Source organism: Cavia porcellus, unplaced genomic scaffold, assembly GCF_034190915.1.
Source record: "Cavia porcellus strain 051 isolate PalLab524CR breed Dunkin Hartley unplaced genomic scaffold, mCavPor4.1 scaffold_25, whole genome shotgun sequence".
Classification (NCBI taxonomy): Eukaryota; Metazoa; Chordata; class Mammalia; order Rodentia; family Caviidae; genus Cavia; species Cavia porcellus.
This window is the reverse complement of record NW_026947508.1, coordinates 37,851,931-37,876,240: the sequence shown is the minus strand read 5'-3', so window position 1 is coordinate 37,876,240 and position 24,310 is coordinate 37,851,931. Positions and strand designations below refer to the sequence as shown.

Genomic DNA, 24,310 nt, shown 5'->3' with positions numbered 1-24,310 from the left:
CCAAGAGCGCACCAGTCTTTCTAAGCACCTCCATGCCACCAAGGTCCTTCTCACTTCAGGAACCCCTGTTCCTTTCCCCACTCCATCCCTACGTAAAGCATGCCTGTGTCCACTGTCACTCCTCTCAGGGACCCCAAGCCCCTTTGGACCTTCATCCAGGTTATCTCAGCTATCCGGGTTAATCCTGAGTTACTGTCTCCTCTTGTTCCACCTTACTTTGTTTTGCTCATTTTTTGTTCAGTTCATACCTGCTGGGACATGCCCATCTACACCTGCCTTATCTCACCTTTCTGGTGTCTCAGGTCTACCCTATCTCTTGGTCCACACATAACCACACCTACCTGAGTCACCCTTACCCCCACCTCAAAACACCCCCACCTCTGATTTAATGAGCTTTCTGCATGCTCATTAGGATCCTACACAAGGCTGTGTAGTGAGTCTGGCCCCATTACCGCCACCCCCACTTAAGCACCTTATCAGGACTGCTAGCTGGGATGTTCCTACCAGATCTCTGCTTGAATGTCAGTATCATCTGAAGTAATTACTGTGAGTTAATATCAGAGGAGAAAATCAGAATCACATTTATAAAGCATGTATGTTTTTACATTTACATTTCTTTAATGCCCTAATTAAAATGTTAGGACAGGTTGCACTTTGGTTGATAGCAGATCCTAGGTTGGCATCCCTGACACAGCTGGGCAGAGCACACTGGAATCCATGGCTGATTTCATGCCACTGTACAACCAGCCTCAACCCTCTCCATCAGACCATCACCCTACTCGGGGCCACAAAAAGCAGTCAGAGGTCCAGAAAGAAGAGTGGATCCATTTGATAGGACCTTTGGCAGCGCAGCAGCCCCACACAAAGCTATGGCTAAGGGCCTCGAGGTCCTGGAGCATAGAGAAGCCCCTCTTGAGGGCAGCAAACTGGGCAGTGGGACAGAGGTGCAGCTGTAAGCTGGTGCATGGCTCAGCTCTTATTGGTACCCTGCCACCAACACACAGGCCTGAGGAGTCTTCCCTCTGCAAGCCAACCAGGGTTCAAAGCAAGTGTTGGTCCTAGAAGGGAAAAGAAAAGTGAAGACACGGGCTGATCAGAGGTGCAAGCATCTGCATGAACTGCCGGGCCAGGCATCAGTCCCTCTCTTTCTCTCCCCCAGCTGCTGGACCAGGACAGGAACAGGAACCCAATATCCAGCAAGACTCCTGCCCAGCCCTGTCCCCCACCATGGCCAGCAGAGGGAGCCAGCCACAAGGGCAAGCTCCCAAAAAGGGGCGAGTGGGTGGATCCTAAACCTCTGAGTGGTGCAGTCCTGTGGCCCCAGAGAAGTGGCTTAGACAACTGCAGGGAGCAGAAAGAAGGCCCAAGGCAGGGCTTTGAATCAGAGAGGCTCCTTGCTGATCATGACAGGGCTCCATGTAAGATTTAGTCTGCAAAATGTTAAGATGTTTTAAAGGAGGGCTGGGGATTGAGCTCGGCGGCATAAGCGTCTGCTTTGCAAGGACGCAGTTATGAGTTCGATCCCCGGTTCCAAAAAAATAAATAAAGATTTTTTAAAGGGAAAACTTTCAATCACTGTTCTGGATACTAAAAATTATTTAAAATTAAAGGATAAAGGGTAGGCCAGGGCCAGTCCAGGTAGCAGGGCCTCACAGGCAAATATAGGTTTGGGATGCTGTTTTACCCAGACTGTGGAAGACAGTGGCCCTGCTTCTGGGTAGATGCAGCTTATGCTACTTCCAGTACAGTTTGACCAGGAAGCTCTGGATAAATTCTTGGGCTTCTCCAAGAGCTAACTCCTTACCTGTAAAATTGGAGGAAAACACCAACCTCAATGGTTACTGTGAGAACTGAATGAGGTAAAACACTAGGTACTGATTTGATACACAGTCTACATTCAAAAATGCCAGTTACTTTCCCTTCTCCCCAGAAAAAAAAAGATGCATTCAAGAACCAACGTTGAATTCCAGTCGGAAAGCCTAGAAGCCTGTCCCAAAGCAGGCGGTGGGCCGAGGGTGGAAAAGAGGACAGAACAGCTGATTCCATCCCCTCTGCTGGGGGCTCCTGTTGGCTGGGCATGAGGTAGTTGAGGTCTGCCTGGAGCTGTGTCCATAGGTAACAGGGCACTGGCACTTCAGTCCCAAAGACTGAGTAAAACTGGGGTGGGTAGAGCATCTGACAGCTGTTTATTAGATACTAACAAAAAAATGGGGCCACAATCTCATTTGTATATCCAGATAGGAGATTCAGGCTTTCCTACACCATTCCTCACCAGCTACCAGCAGATATGGAAATCAGAGTTTCTGTGACATAACAAACATCTAGGACACGTTCCATTCATTCAGCTGACATTTTTTGAATGCTTCTTACACAGCCAGCCTTGTGTGGACCATGGAAGATCCAAATTGAATGAGAGTTTCTCCCATCAGGGAGCTCCTCCTAGGTAACTTGGACCAGATGAAAGTTGTCACCAGTGCCTGGGTCACAGTGGAGATGGGGATTGACTGTACCTTGAGGACCCATGGAAAGTTTCTGAGGAAATGGTAGTTGAACTGAACGCAGTGTGGCGCTTCAGGACCAGCTGGGAGACGAGCCTTCTAGGCAGAGTGAATAGCTGAGAAAAAGCGGAGGAGAGGTTTTCTTGGTTTTGGGAGGGGGTGGCCACAGACTCATAAGGCCACAAACCTTAGTTTGTTCCAGAGCGTCTGGGACAGAAAAAAAGAGCCCATAGAAGAGTAGGTATCCTAGGGTCACACTGGAAAGGGCTTTTCACATCATGCCAGGAAGCATAAAGTTCACCCTGAACACAGACACTTCTGAGGCCTCTTAAACAGGCAGGCGTGTTTATATTCGTCTCGTAAACGGAGTGGGAAGAATGGACAGGCTGTGGAGAAAGAGACAGGTGGCAGGGGAGCCAGTTAGGAGATGGAGTAAATGAGAGCGTCTTGGAAAGAGGAACACTGATGTCAAAAGGTATTTCAAGAGTGCGATGACAAACAGAAATGCCAGGTTAGACATGGGGAAAAGGTGGAAAAAGAGTGGAGGAGGATTCCAGGATGGAACTTGTTCGTGCATTTGGACAGATGGCTGTCCCACTTACTGTGGGTTCCAGAAAGACCCCACCAATGCAAAGCTTCCAAGTTCACACAATGCATCTGTTGCCTGATTTTTCCACTCTGTGAGGCACTCCCTTCTTAAAAGCATCAGCTCAGTACCAGGCAGCAGGGGGTGCTACCGACATTCCCTTTTCTCTCTATGCAACATAGATGTCTGAAAGACCTGCCAGGGACAGCAGGCGTTTCCAAAGGCCTGCTATTCAGCTAAACATAGAAATCTCTATATAAATGAAGCTTAGCATTCCCCCCACCCCACCCCCAGCCAGTTTCTCTCACATTTTCAGTCTCAGCTCTTGATGGACCTCAGGTCAGATTTTTCCTGCTGCTGACTGGCTGGGTGGGAGTCTGGAGGGCTGGGAGATTTTTGCAGGCCGTGTTGAACGGGGAACAGACATGGACAAAAGGTTCAGTGAGTCGGTTGTGTTCACATTTTTAACTCACAAAGCTACCCAAGGCATATGCAGTAGGCTTCATTGTAATTTCTGTATTCTTCAGAACACAGAAGACCCTGAAAAACTACTTTTAGGGAGCCCGACTTGTACTTTTGGTGGTGTCTTTGGTCACTATAATATGAGTTATTGGAACTGAGGTAAGGTAAATGGGGTGCAAAAGTAAAGCTTGGAAGGCAGGAGTCAGAGGAGGAGGGAGTCTCCACCATTTATATGCTGCCTCACCTCCTCATACGAAAGGAATCTGATAGGAACCACTCCAGAGGGCTTGAAGGATGAAATGAGGTAATGTATACAAAATGTCTGATGCATTGTAGGAACACGGTTATTACGGTGTTAAGACACATTAAAGTCACATAAAAAGTGTTCAGGGAACCGTCATTTATTTGAAAGAGCTAGGCTGGATGGAAATGGTGCTGAGTCCACCTAGAAGTAAACGAAGTTCACTGGTATCTTGAGAAGCTGAGCAGCGAACAGGATAAAGATGGTGCTATGGCACATAGCTGGAACCCCAGCTGCTTTGGAGGCTAAGGCAGGAAGACGAAGAGTTCAGGGACCATGTGGGCAACATAGCTAGACCTCATTCATACTCTCTTTCCTCCTTTTCTGAAGGAAAATGTCTCTCTGATCAAGGAAATTAATGAGCTCCGCAGAGAGCTGAAGTTCACTCGCTCTCAAGTCTATGATCTTGAAGCAGCTCTGAAACTGTCCAAGAAAATCCAACCACAAGAAGAGACAGGTAATGTCACTACCAGGGAGAGGGGCACTGAATCAAGGGACCAGTAGCAGCCATAAGCAGTCTCCTTTTGGCTTCCTCCCGTATGAGGCCACATCCACCCATGGCCTTCTGGGAGCCTCTCCATGCCACATACCTGCTCTCCAAAAGACCTGTAAGGACCTTCCCGCACCTTCTCAGGTCCAGCAGTCCCTGGCTGAAATCCTCAGGGTTAGCTGCAGCTCAGAATTCAGACTCTGGTTTTAGAAAGAGCATGCTATATATTACATAACATCCCCAGAGGGGTCTGGGGCAGTGCTGTCAATCAAAGACAGTATTCAGTAGTGACAGATGAATATTCACACTGTTTCATACATTTTAAAAAGTATTCTATTTTTAAAACTCTTTGCATTTTGGAATTTTGGATAAGGAATTGTGGAGCTGTACAATGAAAGACAAAAAGATAAGAAACCAAAGGAACAGGAGAAAGAATTATATAAGAAATTTTGATAAGCTAAGTTACTACAGTTATGTCCTCAAGTACCTCTGAATTTCTGACAGCTAAGGCAAAAAGGGAAAGGAAGAAATGTGGCAACTTGCATAGTTCTCATTATATGGTGAAAGGAAGGTATTTCCTGGAGAAACATTTTCCTGGCATTAAATTCTGGGTAAAAGTTATCACATGGCTCTTTGTGAAAGAAATATGGAATAAGAGTGGACAGTCTCTAACAACAGCCATTAGGCATTCAAAAATATATAGTTATGGACAATCAATAAAAATGAAGAACATAAAGTTTTTCTATGGAAATTAAGTCAGCATGGTTCAAGTATTTTTGTTTTCGAAGGGTTTACATTCAGGAATAAATCTTAAAGACCTTGTTGAACTGAGACTTCCCACAGCCATGGATTGGGCCTTTCAAATGTCAGTTGTCTCTTGAACTGTGGAGTTGTCACTGGGGGAGGGTCCTGGGAGGTACAAGGAACTCTCAGTATTATTTCTGCATCTTCTCATAAGTCTTAAACCATCATAAAATTGAACATGTACATAATGTTACATTTATAGGAAAAATGATGGTGTATATATGTATATACAGATATGTATTGAACAGAAGCATTGCAATCAGCGGATTACAGATGCAACAGCGGTCCCTAAGACCGTATCATCTAGTGACATCATCATCATTTTAGTTTGTGCAGTTACACTTCGAGATGAGATCAGCAGAACATATGTACCCCTGATGTTAAGTGATATATAACTTTTTGTACATGCATGTATGTATGCTTTTGTCATTTCATGTATTATTTTGGTTAAGGTTGAAACTGAGACCAAAATAAACTCTGAACAGCACCCAAAACGGCAGTATTAGGTTTATAGCACTGCCATGAGGGCACAAAACATGTTATAAAACTGAGTGCTGCTCAGAGCCTAACCACCTCCTCTTGAGGATAATGCACAGATATGCCCACAAACAACTGAAAACTTTCTCTTTAAAAATGTCAAGTATGGGGGGCTGAGGGTTTAGCTCAGCGGCATAAGCGCCTGCCTTGCAAGCAGGCAGTAGTGAGTTCAGTCCCTGGTACCGATAAAAAGGAAAAAGACAAAAAAAGAAAGAAAGAAAACCAATTGAAATGGTGTAACTAAATCATAAGCATAAAGAGAACAAAAATGAAATGACACAAATTTTGAAAACTGGAAAATAAATGGATGAATGGTAAACAGCTTCACAGAGCTGCAAAACCTAAATCCTAAGCCCAATGAAAACCTAGAAAAAACCTAATAAAAGTCTCACAGGAGCAGACAGATCTGGAAGTAGGGAAAGCAAGACTAGACACAGGGGGTAAAGTCTATTTAAGAAGCTGTTACTTTGATCCACATAGGAGCCAATATAGTGGTTAAAAGGAGGGCCACATCAGATCCATCACCACGCACTCTCAGAACATCAGAGTACAAAGAAAAAATCCTCCAAACAAAGCGAGTAAGGGGAAATTTCATACAAAAAAAAAAAAAAATCCCGATTTCAAAGGTGGGTGTGGTGGCACATACCTGTAATCCCAGCACTTGGAGGCTGAGGGAGAATTGCCTTGAGTGCTAGAGCAGCCCGAGATAGTCAGTTCAAAGACAGCCTGAACTATGCAGTGAGAGCCTGTCTCAAAACAACAAAATTCCCAGCTACAGGATACAAAAGCCAGTAAAATGTATTGTTGTACACATAATGAAAAATCTCAAAAGGAAAGAAATCGATAGAATAAAATACTTAGGGGTAAAAAGAGCCCCAAAAAACCTTAAACTGAAAAACATCGCTGGAAGAAATTAGACACTAATAAATGGAAAACTTCCTATATTCATAAATTGGAAGACTTAATCTGTTAAAATGTCAGACCCAGGCAGAGGTGCACACACCTGCAACCCCAGCTGTGGTGGAAGGATCAGGTTCAATGCCAGCCTGGGCAACCTAACAAGATCCCACCCCAAAATTCTTTTCTCCATGCAAAGACTCTGGGAAAAAGAGAAGAGGAAGAAGAAAGTGAAGGGAGGCAGGGGAGGAGGGGAGAAAACTGTTTTCTTAAAATCGAGCCAAAAGAAAAAAAATTCTAGGAAACAAAAACTGAGAGAATTTGTGGCCAAAAAGAGCAATTTGGGCCAGGTGTAATCCCAGCACTCAGGGGCTGAAGCAGGAGGATCACTGTGAGTTCAAGGCCAACCTGGACCACTTAAGTGAGCTCAAAACTGGCCTGAGCCAGTTTTGTTTGTTTGTTTGTTTGTTTGTTTGTTTGTTGAGACTCTGTCTCAAAAACAAAAAAAAGGAAACTGAAGGAATTTCTAAAGAATATAATCAAGGGGCTGGGGATTTAGCTCAGCGGCATAAGCGCCTGCCTTGTAAGCAGGCAGTTGTGAGTTCGATCCCTGGTACCGATAAAAAGGAAAAAGACAAAAAAAGAAAGAAAGAAAGAATATAATCAGGAAGAAAAATGATTCCAAAGGAAAGGGAAATTGCAAATAAACAAAGTCAAATATGCAGACTTGAAATAATTGTGAACTATATAAGCTGGTGTCTACACTGTGGGTTAAAATATCAAGATAGAACCAAAATACTGGACATTCACATGTAAGCCAGGACACCTTGGAGCTACAATATTCTAAACTGTGTACTGTTTTACAGAAGGGTAACAATATTGATTTACCTTGGAATCTTAATCTATTGGAGGCAGCTCGTGGGCAGAACAGAGAGGGAGATGCCTCCAGCTGGACATGCTCCGGGCAGGAGCAAGAAGGGAAGGAGAAGACTGGAGGTGTGGGAAGAGAGGCAGAGTGGGCCCATGTGAGGGACCAATTTCATGTAGCAGTGGGAGGACAGGGGGGTTCACAGCAGTAGCACAGGGACACGAACCATCCGAGGGAGCCCCTGTGCAGCTGCACCACAGGATGGTGAGCAGACCGGTCACTGTCAATGCGAAGGAGGAAGAATCCTAGGAGTGAAGGGAAGAAGTGGAGGAAAACCACAACTCATGCCCTCAAGACAAGAGACTGACCAGGAGCTGCGGCAAAACATTGGGTCCATGAGGCCAAACGCCACATGAGCTGCCCTCCCAGGAGGCACAAGCACACCCCTGCGAACACTGGCAGAAAGAAGAGTCCAAGTGTGGGGACTTGTTCAGGCTCAGTCCACTGAGTACATTTAGGACTGTGGCTCCACACCCAGGTCGGGGGTCACCTGGGAACCCAGAAAGGGACTGGATAAGTATCTATGTCTAAGAGTCGTTGGGATAGCCAGGTGTGGTGGCTCATGCCTGTAATCCCAGCACTTGGGAGGCTGAGGCAGGAGGATTGTTGCAAGTTCAAAACCAGCCTGGGCTGCAAAGTGAGTTCAAGGCCAGACTGAACTGCATGGAAAGACCTTGGTCTCAAAAAGACAAAAAAGGGGCTGGGGATTTAGCTCAGCAGCATAAGCCCCTGCCTTGCAAGCAGGCGGTCGTGAGTTCAATCCCAGGTACAGATTTAAAAAAAAAAAAAATACTATACAAGGCATTGGAAAAACCAGACTTAGCACAAATGTGAAGGGAAACAGACAAATTACAATGTTAATTCTCAAACTAGCTATGTTGCAGAAATATAGGTAAATCTGATGAACAAATCTTTAAATTTGAAATATATCCATAATAGAATTCATTCTCGACTTCTCCCAAATACAATGAAACACATTTCATATGGAATATAAAATTTACAAAAAACTTTGGAGGGGAAATTTTTTCATAAAAAGCTCATGGTCAGAACTAAGAACATAGAGCCGGGTGTGATGGCTCGTGCCTGTAATCCCAGCACTGGGGAGGCTTAGGTGGGAGGATCTTTGCAAGTTGAAACCAGCCTGGGCTACAAAGTGAGCTCAAGGCCAGCCTGAACTGCATAGCGAGACCCTGTCTCAAAAAAAAAAATTTAAAAATAAAGATTAAAAAAAGTTGTTGGGAGACAGCACAGAGCTTAGTTCAGAGCCCAAGTCAAAAACAGGAAGTGACAGAGAGAATGTAGACAGATAAGTAGAAATAAGGCAGAGATGAGCAGTGCAGGCCCAAGTAGATGGACTTAGGGACCCCTTTCCTGGATCTCCCACGGAGACACTGCTCTCCAGGGTCCCAGGGCAAGGGACAGCTAGATTGATGGGATGGCCACCAGGAGCACCAAGGAACCAAAGGAAGATGACGAGTCAAGATCTAGGAAAAGAAGAAACACTAAAAGATCAAGAGTCTACAGACTGCAGAAAAGAAGAGGCAAAAGCAAAGGCAGAGAGAGAAAGATCCAGATGTCTCCAGAAAGAAGGCTGAGATAAGCCGAGAGATCCTTGAATGCTTCAGGGAGCTGGAGGGAGGTGGCAGTGCTGTTTGTTAAGAATGAGGGAGAGGAAATGGAGTCTGAAATTCACACTGTGGTGAGGGATGGGTGTGTGGGACTGTGAGTCTAAAGCCTATCAACATTTGGAGACAAAGCACTTGAATCTTGTGCTACTCTGTTCAGTAGCACACAGTAGGCGAGATGTACACAAGGAGGCCCTGGAAGTTAGGTTATCTGAGGTTTGGGCTGGTGGGGCACAGGACACTGTAGGACACAGCAGTTCCAATATTGAGGGTGCCGTCCCCAAATGGAGAAAGAAAGTCATCATGTGTCTAACTGGAGGAGCCCATTTCGGGGGTGGGGAGGGATGGAGTTGTCCAAGAACATGAGATCACAATTCAGCCAAAGGGCATAAGGGATAGACAGGTGAGATCAGAAAAGGGCATTCTAGGGTGAAAAGCATGCAGAACACAGAATCCTGGGTGGTGAGAAACCCAGAATGGGTGCTGGTATTGGGTGGAGGCTGTGTCCACTAATGCTGGCAATGGGATGGGCCACTGGCCTTGGTGGACCCTGATATTGCCCAGGACGATGGCAGAATCTGAGACAGAGAAGATGATAGAGCAAGGATTAGAGACACTCTCAGGGATGCAGGACACAGGAGGGATACAGAGCTGTCGGTCTCCAGGAGCAGGGGCTGTACGTGAGGCATGCCACCCTATCTGAAGGGTGTGGAGGGGAGAGAGCAGCCTTTACTGGAGAGGACCTCAGTGCGGGGGTACCAGGGAGGGCCTGGGCCAGAGTCATGCTCAGCCCTTGCCTTGTCATCCACAAGTGTCCCTTAATTTCTCAGTCTCTTTGTGAGATGGTAAAGATGTTTACTTACCTCTGTCCCTAACACTTGAGATTGAACATCTTCTCACAGTAGACATTCTAAGACTGTTTGGGGAGCGGGGAGAGAGGATGCTGCAGCAGGTCAGTGAACAGGTCATATTTGTCCTGCTCTGTCTATTACAGTGTCCAGCAGAGACATGCCCGGTGCCACTGTCATCATGAGACTGAATGAGCAAGAAGAAACTGGGAGAATCATTGAAATGCAACGCCTAGAAATCCAGCGCCTCAGAGACCAGATCCAAGAGCAAGAGCAAGTGCCGGGATTTCACACCATTGCTGGAATTCGACTTCCTTCCCTTAAAGACACAGAGGTGGATTGTGAGGTGAAGACCAAGTGATCCCTCTGGGGAGCCGTCTCCAGTCATAAACGGAAGCAGTGTGTCTGTCCTGGGGCAGCCTTGCACTGGAGTCTCTGCAGTCCCTGCAGCACCAAGCTCTTTCTCTTGCCCTGGGGACTAATTCAAATAAAGGTGTTTGCCTACAACCTTGTCCAATTTCTGCTCAGCAGGCACCAGGGCAGGAGTGGGAGGGGCGCCCCTGACGCTTTTGGAGAACTGCAACTCATCCAGAGTCAGTGCTGCTGGTCCTCATCTGCACTCAGCACTAAAGAAATCATACCAGACTTGGGCCTGGCTTCCTGCTACGTGCTGTCCTCTCTGGTTCTCCCAACTTACATGACTCTGTCTGTATCTCCCTCCTGACTTACTTCTTTCCCAGCCAAATTAAAACCAAAGCCTCTACATTTTCTTTCTTTTTTCATGAAACATAATGAGGCTTTCTGAGGTTTCTATGTGAAGAAAAAAATGAGAATAAAATACAGTGGTGCCTTGGTTCATGAAAATTCCTCCATGATTCTGGAAAAGATGGCCACATCCATGTCTTTGTGGGGAGATGGCCCTGATCGTGTTCTGTTTTGCTTTGCTTTTTCTTTTTTTTTCACAATCATGTTTGTCACCTGATACAGAATTCACAAACAAAAACAAAATTTTGCCAAATGGTTCTGCTTGCCAACCGACTTGTTCAAAGACAAAAACATTCATTGACCAAGTATCAATGCATGAACAGAGCAAAGGTACAAGGATTCCCCAAAGTCTTGCATTTCCTGTGGACGCTGTTCTTAGGACTGTAAGTGGAGCTCTGCCTTCTTAACTCACATCACCCTAGATGTAACCTCTTTTGCTTTGCAGGGCCTACCCAGCTCCCCCACTTCTGGGGCTCTTCTCCCTCTAGCAATCCTCCACACCCCATCCTGGGACACCAACTACACAGAGATGTCAAGAAAGATACTTCTTTATGCACTAAAGAGCAAAAATGTATAGCAAAAATGTGTCCCTGACATCTGCCTGCAGAGATAAGGTTCCCCTCCAATACCCAAATATCTAAGCCCACGGTCCCTCATGTCTCTGCTGGTGCCCTTGGACTTCATGAAGTCTGTTACCACTAAGGCTTCCTACCTTTGGGGCTGGGGATTTAGCTCAGTGGCATAAGCGCCTGCCTTGTAAGCAGGCAGTCATGAGTTCGATCCCCAGTACCCCTAAAAAATAAAATTAAAAAAAAGGCTTCCTACCTTCCTCAGTCTGCTTTACCTGCACTCGGGGTCTGATCTTGGGTTAGTTTTCACAACAAGAGCTACGACTTAGCTGTCCCATTTGGCAAGGCTCTCCTGAAGGTAGCAAACAGAGGGTCCCTAGCAGAGGCCACAAAGCAAAGTGCTCCATAGCCCTATCACATAGCCAGCTCGTCAGTGCCATGCCAGACGGTCCTTTGCTCTCTGGGATACCAGATTCCAAGAGCAGGGAGAGGTCCAGGCAACCTAGAGAAGTTCTGTCACAAAGACAGCAGCCCATCACATTGCCACACCTGGCGGCTGGACTCTTCTGGGACTTAAGCTTCTCCATTCCAAAGTGGCATCTTGTCTTTGTCTCTGCAAAAGAAACTGGATGGAAATGACACTGGGGGGGATACAGAGTCAGGTGGCCCAAACATGGAGGGCCTCGAAAGTACATCGGAGATTGAGACTGGAGTCCAATGGTAAGCCCTAGGCTGCTGTGAGTCACTGCCCCTTGCTGTCCAGATTGTTGGCACACTGGCCTCCTTGCATCTCCTATAATAGAACATGGTCTTCCTGCCCCTGTATCTTTCCACATACTGCTTCCTCTGCCTGAGATGCTCTTGCCCAGACACCTCCTCCAGATCTTGGCACAAATGTCACTTCCTCAGAAAGTCAGTCTCTGCCTTTCCCATGTAAATTACACCTGCCATAATGTTTTTCTTCATAATTCCCACCATACCATGTCCATTCAGTTTTCTAACTCCTGCCCCTCTTGCTAGGACAGTTCCATGAGAGCAAGAGTACCTAAAGGTCAACTAGGTAGCTGTGCAGAGCACTGATTGAGAGTACCCAATAGTGGAAGTGGGGGGCCAGTTAGAAGTAAATTGTGGTGTCCAGTTGTGACAAGCCAGTTGGACCAAGGTGATGGCAGAGGGGAGGAAGAGGAGTGAACACTTCTAATTTAAGGATTGGAAAGAATTAACCAAGCCAAGAGGAAGAAGACTAAAGAAAAAGAAAAACAGGAAACTGAACCCCTCCTGAGGACCAGAAGGAAATTTGCTGTGGCCAGGATACATCCACTTTCAAATAATGGAAATTCAACAGAAAAATATCTCAAGAGGGGGCCAGGGATTTAGCTCAGTGGCATAAGTGCCTGCCTAGCAAGCATGAGGTCGTGAGTTCAATCCCCAGTACCAAAAGATAAAAATTAAAAATTAAAAATCTCAAGAGTCAGAACAACACCTTTCACCCACAACATGGACTTCAGTTTACCAATGAGGAGATCAAAACCAAGCAGCAGTAAATAAACTGGTACATGGTCCCACAGACAAAACCAGAACTGTAGCCCCACTCACCTGAAAGCTTCCAAATCCCTGCTCTTATGTGCTGCACTGGAGAGGCATCCAAGCACAATTCCACAGACAAGGTGGTAGGTTATGAGATGTGACCCCAGAGACTAAGGCAGAGAGAAAAGGAGCCGGAAACTCTTGGCGAAGCTAGTCTGGGCCTACCTAAACCTGGCTGCTGTCCAGCTGGTAAGGAGGAGGAGGCAGAAGTCCAGGCCACAGAGAGCCCTCCCATAGCAAAACCTGGCTCTCTGGCCAGCAGGTCAACAAGTTTGCTTGACTGCTCAGTGAGTAAACACAGATTGACGAGCAAAACATGATTTCTTGATGGCAGCCATTCTTTCGGGAGTGAGGTGGAATCTCAGTGTCATTTTAATTTGCATTGCTTAAATAGAAAGTGATGTTGAACATCTCTTCTGCATTTATTGGCCATTTGTTTGGGTGGGGGTTGTTGGGGGGTTTTTTGGGTTTTTTGGTTTGGTTTTGTTTTGGTACCAGGGATTGAATGTACAACCTCACACTTGCCGGGCAGGTGCTTATGCCACTGAGCTAAATCCCCGGCCCATTATTGGCCATTTGTACTTCTTCATCTGAGAAGTGTCTATTCATTTCAGATAGGCCCATTTGGGGGCTGGGTCTTTAAATTGGGGTGGGGATCTAATATGTCTTAGTTCTTTATTCTAGGTATTATTCCTCTGTCTGAGGAGTAGCTGGCAAATAATTGTTTTCCATTCTATAAGTTGTCTCTTCATCTATAATGCCATGCTCTTGATCCCAGCTGGTGGTTTTCTTTGCCATGCAGAAAGCTTTTTAATTTGATGTGAGCCCATTTGTTTATTCTTTGTAATGTTACTCCAGCTTTCTGCCTGAGCATAGTCTGAGGTAGGAGCAAAGCAGAAGCAGGGAAATGGGTCCCAGGCTCTCTGTCCTCCCCTCTGGACTCTCCCCACCACCTGTGAATGCATCTGAAGGGGAGTCAAATGCACCTTCCCCAGGGTGCCGGTGGCTGCCTCCTCCCCTGACCTCTATCCCTGCTCATCCAAGCTGCCTCTGTGACTGTCTCCGCTTTGGAGACAGTTAAACAGCCCTGCACAGAACCTGCATTCCACTGAACTACAGGTCATCTGGTAAGAAATAGAACCAGAACCAAGGCTTGTCAAGCCAGTGTTCCAACTAGGAAAGCTTTTAAACTGTTTCCCATTTCAAACTCCCCAGAGAAGGAGAAATGGAAATAAAATCTCAGGCTTTCCCTGCCCCAGCTCTGCCTGGGACCACTGGACAGTGGGTCTGCCTGGGACTGGACCTTCTTTGGGACCAACAGGGTGAATAAATGATGATGCATATAAGAGGAAACCACAGCTGGCAGGCCCTGCCAGCCCTCTGCTCCCCTGTACCCTTTACTGTGGAGGGAGCACCGTTATAATGCTTTACCAACATTTTGAACGTCTACTGCACCACACTGTTGACCCCAACATCTGGTTGGCCTCACGGCAATCAGCCTGCCCTATCCTCTTCTTCAAGGGAAGGACATGGAGAGCCTCACACACACACACACACACACACACACACACACCAGTAAGGACGTTGCACGAGCCGAATGTGATGAGTGGACACTGAAAATGTGGCTAGCCTAAACAGAAGTGCAATGTGTGTGAAATATACATTGAATTTGCAAGACTTACAAATGACTCATTAACAGTTTTATATTAAAATACATTTTAAAGCCTGTAATCCTAGCATTTGGCGGTTGAAGCAGAAGGATACCCTGAGTTCAAGGCCACCCTGGGCTACATACTGAATTCAAGGCCAGCACTGAACATGTAGCGAGATCCTGCCTCAAAAAACCAAAATAATTACTAATAAAAATAATTTATTTTGAAGCTAAAATATGTTATTTCATGTGCTAATCTCACCTATTCCTTCAAAAAGAAGCCACTAGAAAAGTTTAAATTACATATTTCCTCCCCACAAGATCAAGTATAGGGGAACACAGCAGGTCAGGAACCATCATTTTGGAAATGAATAACAGAAAAATAACTTTTGATTTTGTTTTTCTTCCTATTTTACACACATCAGAAGGAGAAGAGGCCTTAAAGAATCCGTGTCCCCTGCAATTTGTGTGGTGCCAGACTTGCTGGTTAGAAACAGAGCCCTGGCCTTGTCCCTGCTACCCTTCAGCACCCTCTGTGGTCATCTGCACAGTCCAAATGCCACCCCATGAATTCAATGACCCCCCCTCCCAGCCTGAGCCAAACTTGTCTTTCCTGTTCCATCCACAGGCTCCCTGCCTGAAACCTTTATACCTGTTAGTTCACACTTCTATTTGTTCAGTCAATCACCAAATTGCTCCTTGATTATTCCCCATGTGCAGTCTATCGAGTGTTGGCTACTGTGGATGATCCAGTTAGCAAAACAGGCCCTATTCCTGCACTCACCAAGGACCACACACCTGGCAAGGGACAGGGAAGTAAATAAAGGACACTTACATACATTTCAGGAAAAGCAGTTGTGGGGGAAGCACAGTGCCTTGAATGCAGAACCCAAACCAAGCTGTAAATCAGGGAGGGCTTCCTAGAGGAAGGGGTCATCACAAATGAAGAATCTGAATTGACCAGATGACCAAACTGAGGCTGAGGAGTGGTAAATATCCTAGGTAAAGGGAACTCTGAATTCAGAAACCATAAAGGCAGGGAGGAGAACAGAGCCTGCAGAATTTAATGCTACTCACTCTAACTGTACGGCAGGGATTGCACGAGTCCTGGGAAGTTGCATGGCACTATTCCAGCATATTTACTCTAGGCTCTGCACAGTGAAAGGTCTTTACTCCCAGCAGGACCCAGTCCCAGAGCACAGGCCCACCACAGTCAGGCATTTGAGGCTTCATGGAGAATGAACAAAGGCCTTGTGAGGGGTCCAGGCCAGTGTAAAAGGCCAAGCATGGAAAAGCTAGGGCTGCTCTGGGGATCAGCTGGTGCTGGGTGTGGGGGCTCGGTTTGAGATTCAGGTTGGGGTTTGCAGGACTAGACTCAGGAATAGGGGACAAGGTTGGGGCTGAGGTGAAGCTGGGGTCTAGGACCCGAGTTCAGAATCGGAGTGCAGAGTTAGAGCTGAGGTTTAAACGGGGGTTGAGTTTGGCAGTGAAGCAAGGACAGGGGTAGGCTGGAAGTTCTAGTTAAACCCCAGTTGGGGTTGGGATAGGTTCTGAGGCTGGAATTAAAACTAAAGCGGGGTTGCTGGGGTCTGGGCTAGGGCCCAGGCTCTGGGGCAGAGGGACAACATTCCTCCTGCTGCCCAGGTCTGTTAATTGTGTTCAGAGTCCAACCGCAGCTGACGGACGCCCCTCCCTTCCCAAGAATGTCTCGGCCCAGCATGAGCAGTGCCACGTCAGCCAATGGGCTCAGGCCCTGCCCTGGAAACACCACCTGTTAATCCCCCTCCTTCCATGCTCACCTGCGCGCAGGTTAGGCAGGTGAAACATCTCCCCCGGAAACGAGCAAGAGCACCCACCTGCTGGACCTTTCCTGCTCAAATTGGATCCAGCACGTTCTCGTGAGTGCCCCACACTCCCCCACTCACTCCACCTCACCTTCTCCCCCTGGCTCTTCCCCTGAGAACCTCCACCCCGCCCCCAGCCTGCCCGTCATAGCAACCTATGCCTGCACTTTCTAACCAGCCCTGGGGAATGCTGGGAGAACTCTACGCCCTGCCTACAGCCCCTCCTCCACCTCTCACCTGCCCCGCCCTCCTTGTGTGCCTGCAGACCCAGCAGGGCTGGTGCAGGAGCCATGCCCCCTAGGGTATGACCTCTGCAGAGTCAGGTCAGATTCCTGGAATGTACAGGACCCATGTCATATGTACCATTGTGAATAGGAGGGGAAATGTCTTGTTCCCTTATTCAAAAAGCATGCTTTAGCCTCTGTGTGGGCTAAATGAAGATGTCAGATGATCCCCCCACCCCTCAAGATAAATGTCACTAACTTCAGTTTTCAGAAAAAGAGACTGAGGCTCTGACAAATGAGTTCCTGGGGCCTTGACGAAGGCAGGGCTTCTCTGAGGGTCCTGGCTCCCAGGGTCCTATGCTGATGCACACCCAGCTCTTTGCAGTCTGCACAAAGGGATCCTGTAGGGCAGGGACTGTGCTTGCCTGATTTTTCCCTGCTGTGAGTCACTATCCTCCGGGGAACAGGTGAAATGACTACTAACTACTACACTGGTTCCTCCCTGCATCTCTATCTGCTGGGATTCAAGTCCAGAATCCTTTTTCCTCTGTACCATTTTAGATAAATCGTGGAGGAAGATGGCAAAGGTGGAGTGCAGGGGAGAGTGGGGAGGAGTGGAGAAGCGGGAAGATCAATGTAATCAGAGTACAGAAGCAGGCGTGATGGGGTGAGACCAGGAACTGGATGGAGAAACATCTGGAGGAGCCTCTGCCCTGGGATTGGGTGTGACAGGGGAAGATGAGCAACCCCTCTGCAGCTGAAAGGGAAATGATGCCATCTGATATGGGGAACACAAAGGAGAAGCAGGTTTAGAGTAAGCTGACAAGCTTGGGTTGGGACCTATGGCATCAGAGAAGATGATTGGACATCAAAGTGACAGTTGGTTCAGGAGGAAGATCTCAGTGGCAGAGAGGAATCTGGGAACCAGCATCTGTTATTGCTAGTCAGGCTGTGAGGTAGGGTGGGATTAGGGGAAGGGCAATATTAGGGGTCAGATGCCAATCCACAGAAAGAACAGACACAGCCGTAAGAGAGAAGTTCGAGGTCAGGCTGCTGGTTCCAGAAGAGTTAAGTCATCAGCCCCCTCCCTTTCCACAACTCCCTCCCAGGAACCAGCAGTGACAGCTGAGGCCATGTGAGTTGATCCTGAATGAGGCTTTATCTCTGGCTGTTAGTCCCATCATCCTCTGTGGCACCAGCTCCCTCGGCCAGCCAGGATGGGACAGGCCACTGAGAGAGCCAGAGCCAGAGAGGTCAGGAACTGGGTAAAGGGATTCCCTGGAAGAATGGGGAGCATCAAAGAGGGAAGGAGCTCTCCTGGGGTCATGGAGAGGCTTTCCCCAAAGGAGAGGACTGGACAGGGGTCTTTCCCAGGGGAGACTCCACACAGCACTGGGGAGGGCTCTCAGAGATCTGCCCCAAGGCTCCCAGGTGAGTCCCTAAGGGTCCAGTGGGTGGGAGTTAACACTGCAGTCTTGCCCTTGCAGGTAATGGTGACCTCAGCCTGGGATAAAAGGAATGAGATTCTGGACCTGCAGCTGACAAGCAGGAGGTGGAGGCACCAGGTCATGGTCTACACCCTCTGACCCCTGACACTGAACTTCTGCCCTGACCCTGCCTCACCAAGCCATGTCTGAACCAGCCCGAGTCCATGCCAGCCAGGAACTACCCCCGGAGGTGCTGGCAGAACAGGTGGAGCTTTGGTGGTCCCAACAGCCACGGCGCTCCTTGCTCTGCTTCACCGTGGCTGTGGGCCTTGTAGCAGGCTGTGGAGCCGGTGGTGTGGCACTGCTGTCTTCCACCAGCAGCCGCTCTGGTGAGTGGCGCCTAGCAACAGGCACAGTGCTCTGCCTGCTGGCCCTGCTGGTGCTGGTGAAGCAGCTGATGAGCTCGGCAGTACAGGACATGAACTGCATACGCCAAGCCCACCATGTAGCCCTGCTGCGCAGTGGTGGGGGGGCTGATGCTCTGGTGGTACTGCTCAGTGGCTTGGTGCTGCTGGTCACCGGCCTGACCTTGGCTGGGCTGGCTGCTGCCCCTGCCCCTGCTCGGCCACTGGCCGCCATGCTGTCGGTGGGCATTGCCCTGGCTGCCTTGGGCTCACTCTTGCTGCTGGGCTTGCTGCTGTATCAAGTATGTGTGAGTGGACACTGCCGTCCCATCCATGGAGCAGCCCCTACCACCCACAGTGGCATTAACATCTTCAGCATCTCAGGACAGCTGTCTGCTGGCCAGCGTCATGAGACCACATCTAGCATCGCCAACCTCATCTGACCAGCCAGAGCACTCCTTCGCACAAACTGCCTCAGTGTCCCTGGAACCACTCCAGGGCATGCATCTGTATGTGTGTGAACGTGTGTGTGTGTGTGTGTGTGTGTGTGTGTGTGTGTGTGTGTCTCCCAGGGCCTTCTGTGTATGTCAGCCCTTCTGTGGGACTGTGTGATCCAGAGCTTATGTGTACCCACATATCCATAGCACAGGGAATGCGCCTTCTTAGAACTGCACATTGTGTCAATGGACTGTCCCTCTGCCTGTCTGGAGTCTCTAGGCAGAGAAAGGTTTAACAGATTCTTGACTCCTGTTTCCAACACTCTTCATCTCTAGATTGCCTTGTGGCACCTGTCAGGGATTTCCATAGGGAAGTCTTTTGCCCACCCTGGTACTGCACCAGTGACTGCTCATCAGGAAGCGTTCTGCAGGCAAAGCAGAGGGAATGTGGGCTCCAGACGCAGACTTACCTGGACTACATTCCTGTTTTGAACACTTTGCAGCTGGGCGGTGCAAGCAAGTAATTTAGCCTTGCAAGGCTGTTTCCTGAGATTCAGGAATAAAAGTCATAAATGGACAGACTGGTGGCTTATAGCAGATGTGCAATAAAATGGAGACTGCTACTGTCATTGTCATCGTCTTCACCCCAGGGACTCTCCTTCCCCCTTCCTTACATCCCAGCCCCTGTCAGACTGGCTCTTCCCACCACTTGTGACAATGCCTTGAAAGGCATTGGTATCCTCAGCCAGCTGCATGGTTTCTCCTCCCAGATAACTAGGGGCAGGAGCAGGGAAGAGAGGAGGGTTGAGTGGATATGCAGATTTGAGAAGACAGCGGGCTTCCTCTGGCCCAGAGAAAGGGTGGTGAAACTGCATTATTCACACACTGGTTTAGGAGGAGGCCTTCACTCAGCATGGGCTGCTGTCCTCTGGTTTTCCTGGAGGCTGCGCCATCCTTTCATGGTCTCCCTTCACTGCCCCCCTGGGGGTGGCTGGGAGGCTGCAGCTCCTCACCCATTTAGAAGCCAGGACAGCCTGTTTCTATATGGTTGGTCAGTGTACCAGTCACTATACTTCTGGGCTACTGGGCATGGGGAGGGTGTTTGAAACTCTTCAGTGTGGTAAGGGGCACTTCCTGCTTGAAGGCATCCCTGAAGGGAGCTTCTCTTCTGTGGTGACAGTGACATTTCCTGAGTGGCAGTGATCAAGCTCCACTGGAAGCAGGCACAAGAGCATTTGTTCCTGCAGCACCACTTCTTGCTGTGTGAGGGGCAGGTGACCTGAAGGACTTGAGGACACTGAAGAGGCAGGAGAATAGGACTCATCTCCTAAGACACGTTAGGAGGGACACAGTCCCTGCTGCAGGGACTCAGCAAGCCGTGTCTCCTGGGTAAACATCAGGCTGGGGGATGAAGGGCTGAAGACTGCGGGAGGGAAAGACAAGGCACGTCCGGGAACACCCAGGACAATAGAAACCTGCCTCCTGCCTCCTGTCAGCCTTCATGGAGATCCTCTGTGATGCCACCAGTCACCCAGCATCTGGGTCAGATACCTGAGGGGTCTCAGATGGTGGTGGCTCTTTCACTGCCTCCTCCCCCAAGTACACCAACAAATCACTGAGTCCTCTGATTCCTCTCATAAGTTTGTTTTTGTTTTTTGGGTGGTTTTGTTTTGTTTTGTTTTGGTGGTACCGGGGATCGAACTCTGGGCCTCACGCTACAAGCAGGCACTTATGCCACTGAGCTAAATCCCCAGCCCCTATAAATTTTGTCTAATACTGTAATCCTCATCCTCCACACTCTAGAATTGTACTGCTGCCTCTTTACAAAGCTCCCCAATTTTACTCTTCTCTTCTCTTTAAAAAACATCTTCCTCACTACCACAGGCTGCGCTTGAGCTAGAACGAGCACTCTCAAACCAAAATGAAATTCCACATGGAAATCTTCCCCTGGCTCCCCATCTCTTACCAGTTTCCTGACATCATTCGGTCCCACTCTACCCTCAAAGAACTCCATGTACCACCACATCAGACCAATTCCACAAACACGTGTTTGCTCATTTGTCCCCACCTTTATGTTTTGTTCTCTTTGCCTTCCTGTCTTTCGAGACCCAGTCCTCTGGGGACTCACATTCTCTGGGGCGTCTTCCTTGATCCTCTTCTTTTAAACTAGCAATTTCCTTTTCTATGCCCATAGTACCCTCAATTACAGACACTAGCCTGGGATCCTTTCTGCATCCTGTCACTTCAACAGGGGTTGAGTTTGTGCCAGGAAGGTTTGGTCTTGCTTGCTCATCTTTGCATCATTAGTTCCTAACATGGGCCCAACATGTAGATGCTCCGTTGGTGATGAAGGATCACCACCTGGGCAGACAGCAGCATAGTGGGGCTGGGGCAGGAGACCCAAACCTAGCTGGGAAGGAAGGAAAGGGAAGTTAGGTTGCTGTGCATTTGGCCCCAGTCCATCCCTGCTGGAGCCCTGTGCTCTCTACCCGAGACATGTCCACTCTTCCTGGGCTCTCAAGAGAGAGACCCTTAAGTGGTGACAGAACCACAGAATGCCCTCGCATCTTATTATGTGGGAAGAAGTCCATTTTTCTTTAGCTGAGACAGGGTTAGAAGCCAATAATATTTCTTTTAAGCAAATAAAAGAAAAAAGTAAAGAGGCTTAGACAACAAGGAGGGGCTGAGGCAGCGTAAAGGTCTAACTGAGGAGCATCACAGTCAGGACCAGCATCAGGCTGCCTGGGGAAGGGTGCAGAGTAAAGGGTGCAGTGACAATTGCCTGTGCCCCCAGAGGGCCTATTTCAGAGGGCACATGAGACAGACGATGGGTGAGGGCTCTACTGAGACACAGGTAGGCAGAAATGCAGCCTCCTTCTCCATCTCTAAAGCAGATCTGCTGTCACTTCCTGTCTTTCTCTAGCTTGACCAAAGCATTTATCGAAAGCCCTGCTTGGTCCACAAGCCTCTCTGCTGTCTCTCTCCTAAAGGTGCACCTTCCTTAGCTGGGCATTGTGGTGCATGACTGCAATCCCAGTGCACTGCAGTCTGAGGCAAGAGCGTTACTGAAAGTTTAAGGCCAGCCTGCTGGGCTTCATAGTGAGTTTAATCCCAACCTGGATAATAGCAAGACACTGTCTTAAAAAAAAATCTGATGTCACCTCTCCTAACTGTCTTTACTTCCCTTGTCATTTAGTTGAGACTCCGTAGCCTGCCATTTCACTCCTCAGCCCCTTTGGTCAGCATTCCCACCAAAACTCCCTTCCCTGGATGAATCCACCCAACTGTCTTCACTTGACAGTCCCCCACCAAGAAGATGTTCTTAGGTCTGCATGGGGCTTGCCTCCCATGCCAAGTCTCAGCAGGCTCAGTCTCTCACTTTCTGAGAAAATTGGAGTGCAGAACAGGAGCCCTGCTCTTACACCTGTCCTTGAATGGCTTTGACAGCCAGCAGAGGAATCTGAACTTTGTCCTCTGGACACTGAAAAGCATGGAGACATGTTAGGGAGGATTCAGGCTCACCGGCTGCTGTGTGAAGCAGGGGGTTGGCCTTAGAAGGAAAAGAAGAGAAATGGCTGCATAGCCCCAAAGTGTTATCTGAGCAGGCCTCTGAAGGATGAGAAGTAGCCGGAAGCACCACAGAGGGTTCCTGGGCTGGGAAGAGGTGAGGTCAAGGCAGGGAGTGCCCAGGTCTTCAGAGGCTGCTGAGCAGGTGGGTTACTTGTCTCCAGCCAACAGGAAACCAAGGGAGAATGTTTAGCTGAGGAATGATTTGGTCAAAAACGTGCGTTCCGGTGATCACTCTGCCAGCAACATACAGAATTACTTGGAAGGAGCAAAACTAAAGGCAGGGAAACCAGTTGGAAAATTAATGGAAAGTGCAGCTGTAAAGACGAACATGAGACAAGGAGGGGCTGTGAGGTTAGGGTTCAAAGAAAACAGATTCAACGGACATTCACAAGTTGGGTCCAATAGATCTTTGCGACTACCTGAAGAAGCCTTCTAAGATAGGGGCAATGTGATTGGTTAAACACTGGGAAAAGAAGGATTGAAGATACAAGAGGGAGAATAAATTGGTCTCAGAGGGAGGCAAGTGGACTCAGAGCTGGAGATGGAGGGAATGGCTTGCATCTCTATATGGAGAGAAGACAGAATGTCGAGGCAAGTGTGTGAGTTTTGAAGCAGGAAATCAGTGAGGCTCTGAGCAAGAGCTATTCTCTCTGCAACATGGAGGCAGCTTTTAAAGAGCTGTTAAGAAGAAAGGAGAGAGATCTGATCAAGGAAACAGCAAGGTTTCTGAAAGCCCACATGAAGCTGCCGACTCGGCAGCCCCAGAGGCTGGACTACCAGCACAGCAGTGGTGGTGTCACAGACGAGTTTCATCTGGGAGATGACAGGGAAGGTAAAGTGATGATAACACCAAAGGAGTGGCCACTGGTAGAGAAGAGAATGAGAAGGGGCTGATGGAGAGACAGAGGAGGATGGTCTGGACTGAGAGGCAGTCAGGCGACAGATGAGGAGGAAAGAAAGAGACTTGACACATATGCCTCCTGGGCTTAATAGTCACTCTAGATTCTCGGCAATGTTGCCTGGATGTACTGGCAGGACAGGTTCAAAGTGGTCCTTACACTTTATCAGTCACATCCCATATGACACTTCAGGCGTGGAGGGGACATCCTGATCTCCCTTGAGGAGCATCCTGCAGGCCCAGGGGATTACACATGCCCTGTCACGCTCAGCAGCCCGTACCCAGATAGGATGCCTTCTTGACTGTTCTCCAGGACCTAGGACGCTCCCCCAGGCATAGACTGAGAGGTTTCTAGGGCTGCAGGACCCCAGATGCAAGGCAGGAATGGGGCATGATTCTTTCACTTTACAACCTGCTCTCCCAAACCTGGAGCTTGTATCCCTAACTTACTGGATTCCCATTCATTGGGAGTGAGTCAGAGGGAGCCAGGGAAGGCAAGGAGGAGACGAGTCCAACACACAGCAGTTTCCTTCTGTGAATCTACTTTATTCTTACTTCCAGGTGAGATGATGGCCTTGTTGCTGGGAGAGGCAGACATGTTGCAGTTAACTTGAGTCTCAGCACCCTAATTTGCAGTCACCCACCAGCAGAGATGTGATAAGAAAGTACTGGAACCATACCCATCCTCTCATTGAGGCCCATTTTATTTTATAGCATTAGAAGCTTTAATCCAAACCCGTAGCTGTCCTGACTAGATCTTCCTACCTGAGTCCTGAGAAAAAGCTAGAAGTGAACAAGGAGTGAGGAGGCTTGGCAAGCTGCTGCGCCCTCGGGATTAATGTTTGCTACCTGTTGTGGAGAGGGCAGCCCAGGACATCCCAGTCAGGATACAGCTTAAACTTGCAGAGCACCTGCTCTCTTCTGTTTTACATGTAGAAAGAACTCACTTAGTCCCACT

At 48.3% G+C, this 24,310-nt stretch overlaps 2 protein-coding genes and 1 long non-coding RNA gene across 8 annotated transcripts in view; 2 read left to right on the top strand and 1 right to left on the bottom strand.

The window, feature by feature from the left end:
* Positions 1-10,483, top strand: part of Cfap57 (cilia and flagella associated protein 57) — a 68,625-nt gene extending 58,142 nt beyond the window's left edge. For both annotated transcript variants that reach the window (XM_063236341.1, XM_003462517.5), the window contains exons 22-23: positions 4,178-4,304; positions 10,123-10,483. In XM_063236341.1, coding sequence (XP_063092411.1) covers positions 4,178-4,304; positions 10,123-10,337 — 342 coding nt within the window. In that variant the 3' untranslated portion in view covers positions 10,338-10,483. The remainder of the gene's footprint in view (positions 1-4,177; positions 4,305-10,122) is intronic.
* On the bottom strand, positions 496-16,562 carry LOC106025878 (uncharacterized). 4 transcript variants are annotated; one of them, XR_010043140.1, is made up of 5 exons: positions 16,348-16,562; positions 9,992-10,295; positions 2,511-4,537; positions 1,685-1,804; positions 496-1,058 (listed from the first exon to the last, which is right to left on the bottom strand). It is a non-coding gene; the product is annotated as an uncharacterized LOC106025878 (long non-coding RNA). The 4 variants fall into 4 exon arrangements; XR_010043141.1 differs by lacking the exon at positions 16,348-16,562 and adding an exon at positions 12,907-16,331; XR_010043142.1 differs by lacking the exon at positions 9,992-10,295.
* Positions 16,291-19,513, top strand: Tmem125 (transmembrane protein 125). 2 transcript variants are annotated; one of them, XM_003462518.5, is made up of 2 exons: positions 16,291-16,446; positions 18,104-19,513. In XM_003462518.5, exon 2 carries the CDS (start codon positions 18,246-18,248, stop codon positions 18,888-18,890), a length of 645 nt encoding a protein of 214 aa, XP_003462566.1. In that variant the 5' UTR covers positions 16,291-16,446; positions 18,104-18,245; the 3' UTR covers positions 18,891-19,513. The 2 variants fall into 2 exon arrangements, with proteins under 2 accessions (XP_003462566.1, XP_012999711.1); XM_013144257.3 differs by lacking the exon at positions 16,291-16,446 and adding an exon at positions 17,639-17,869.
* The last annotated feature ends 4,797 nt before the right edge of the window (positions 19,514-24,310 follow it).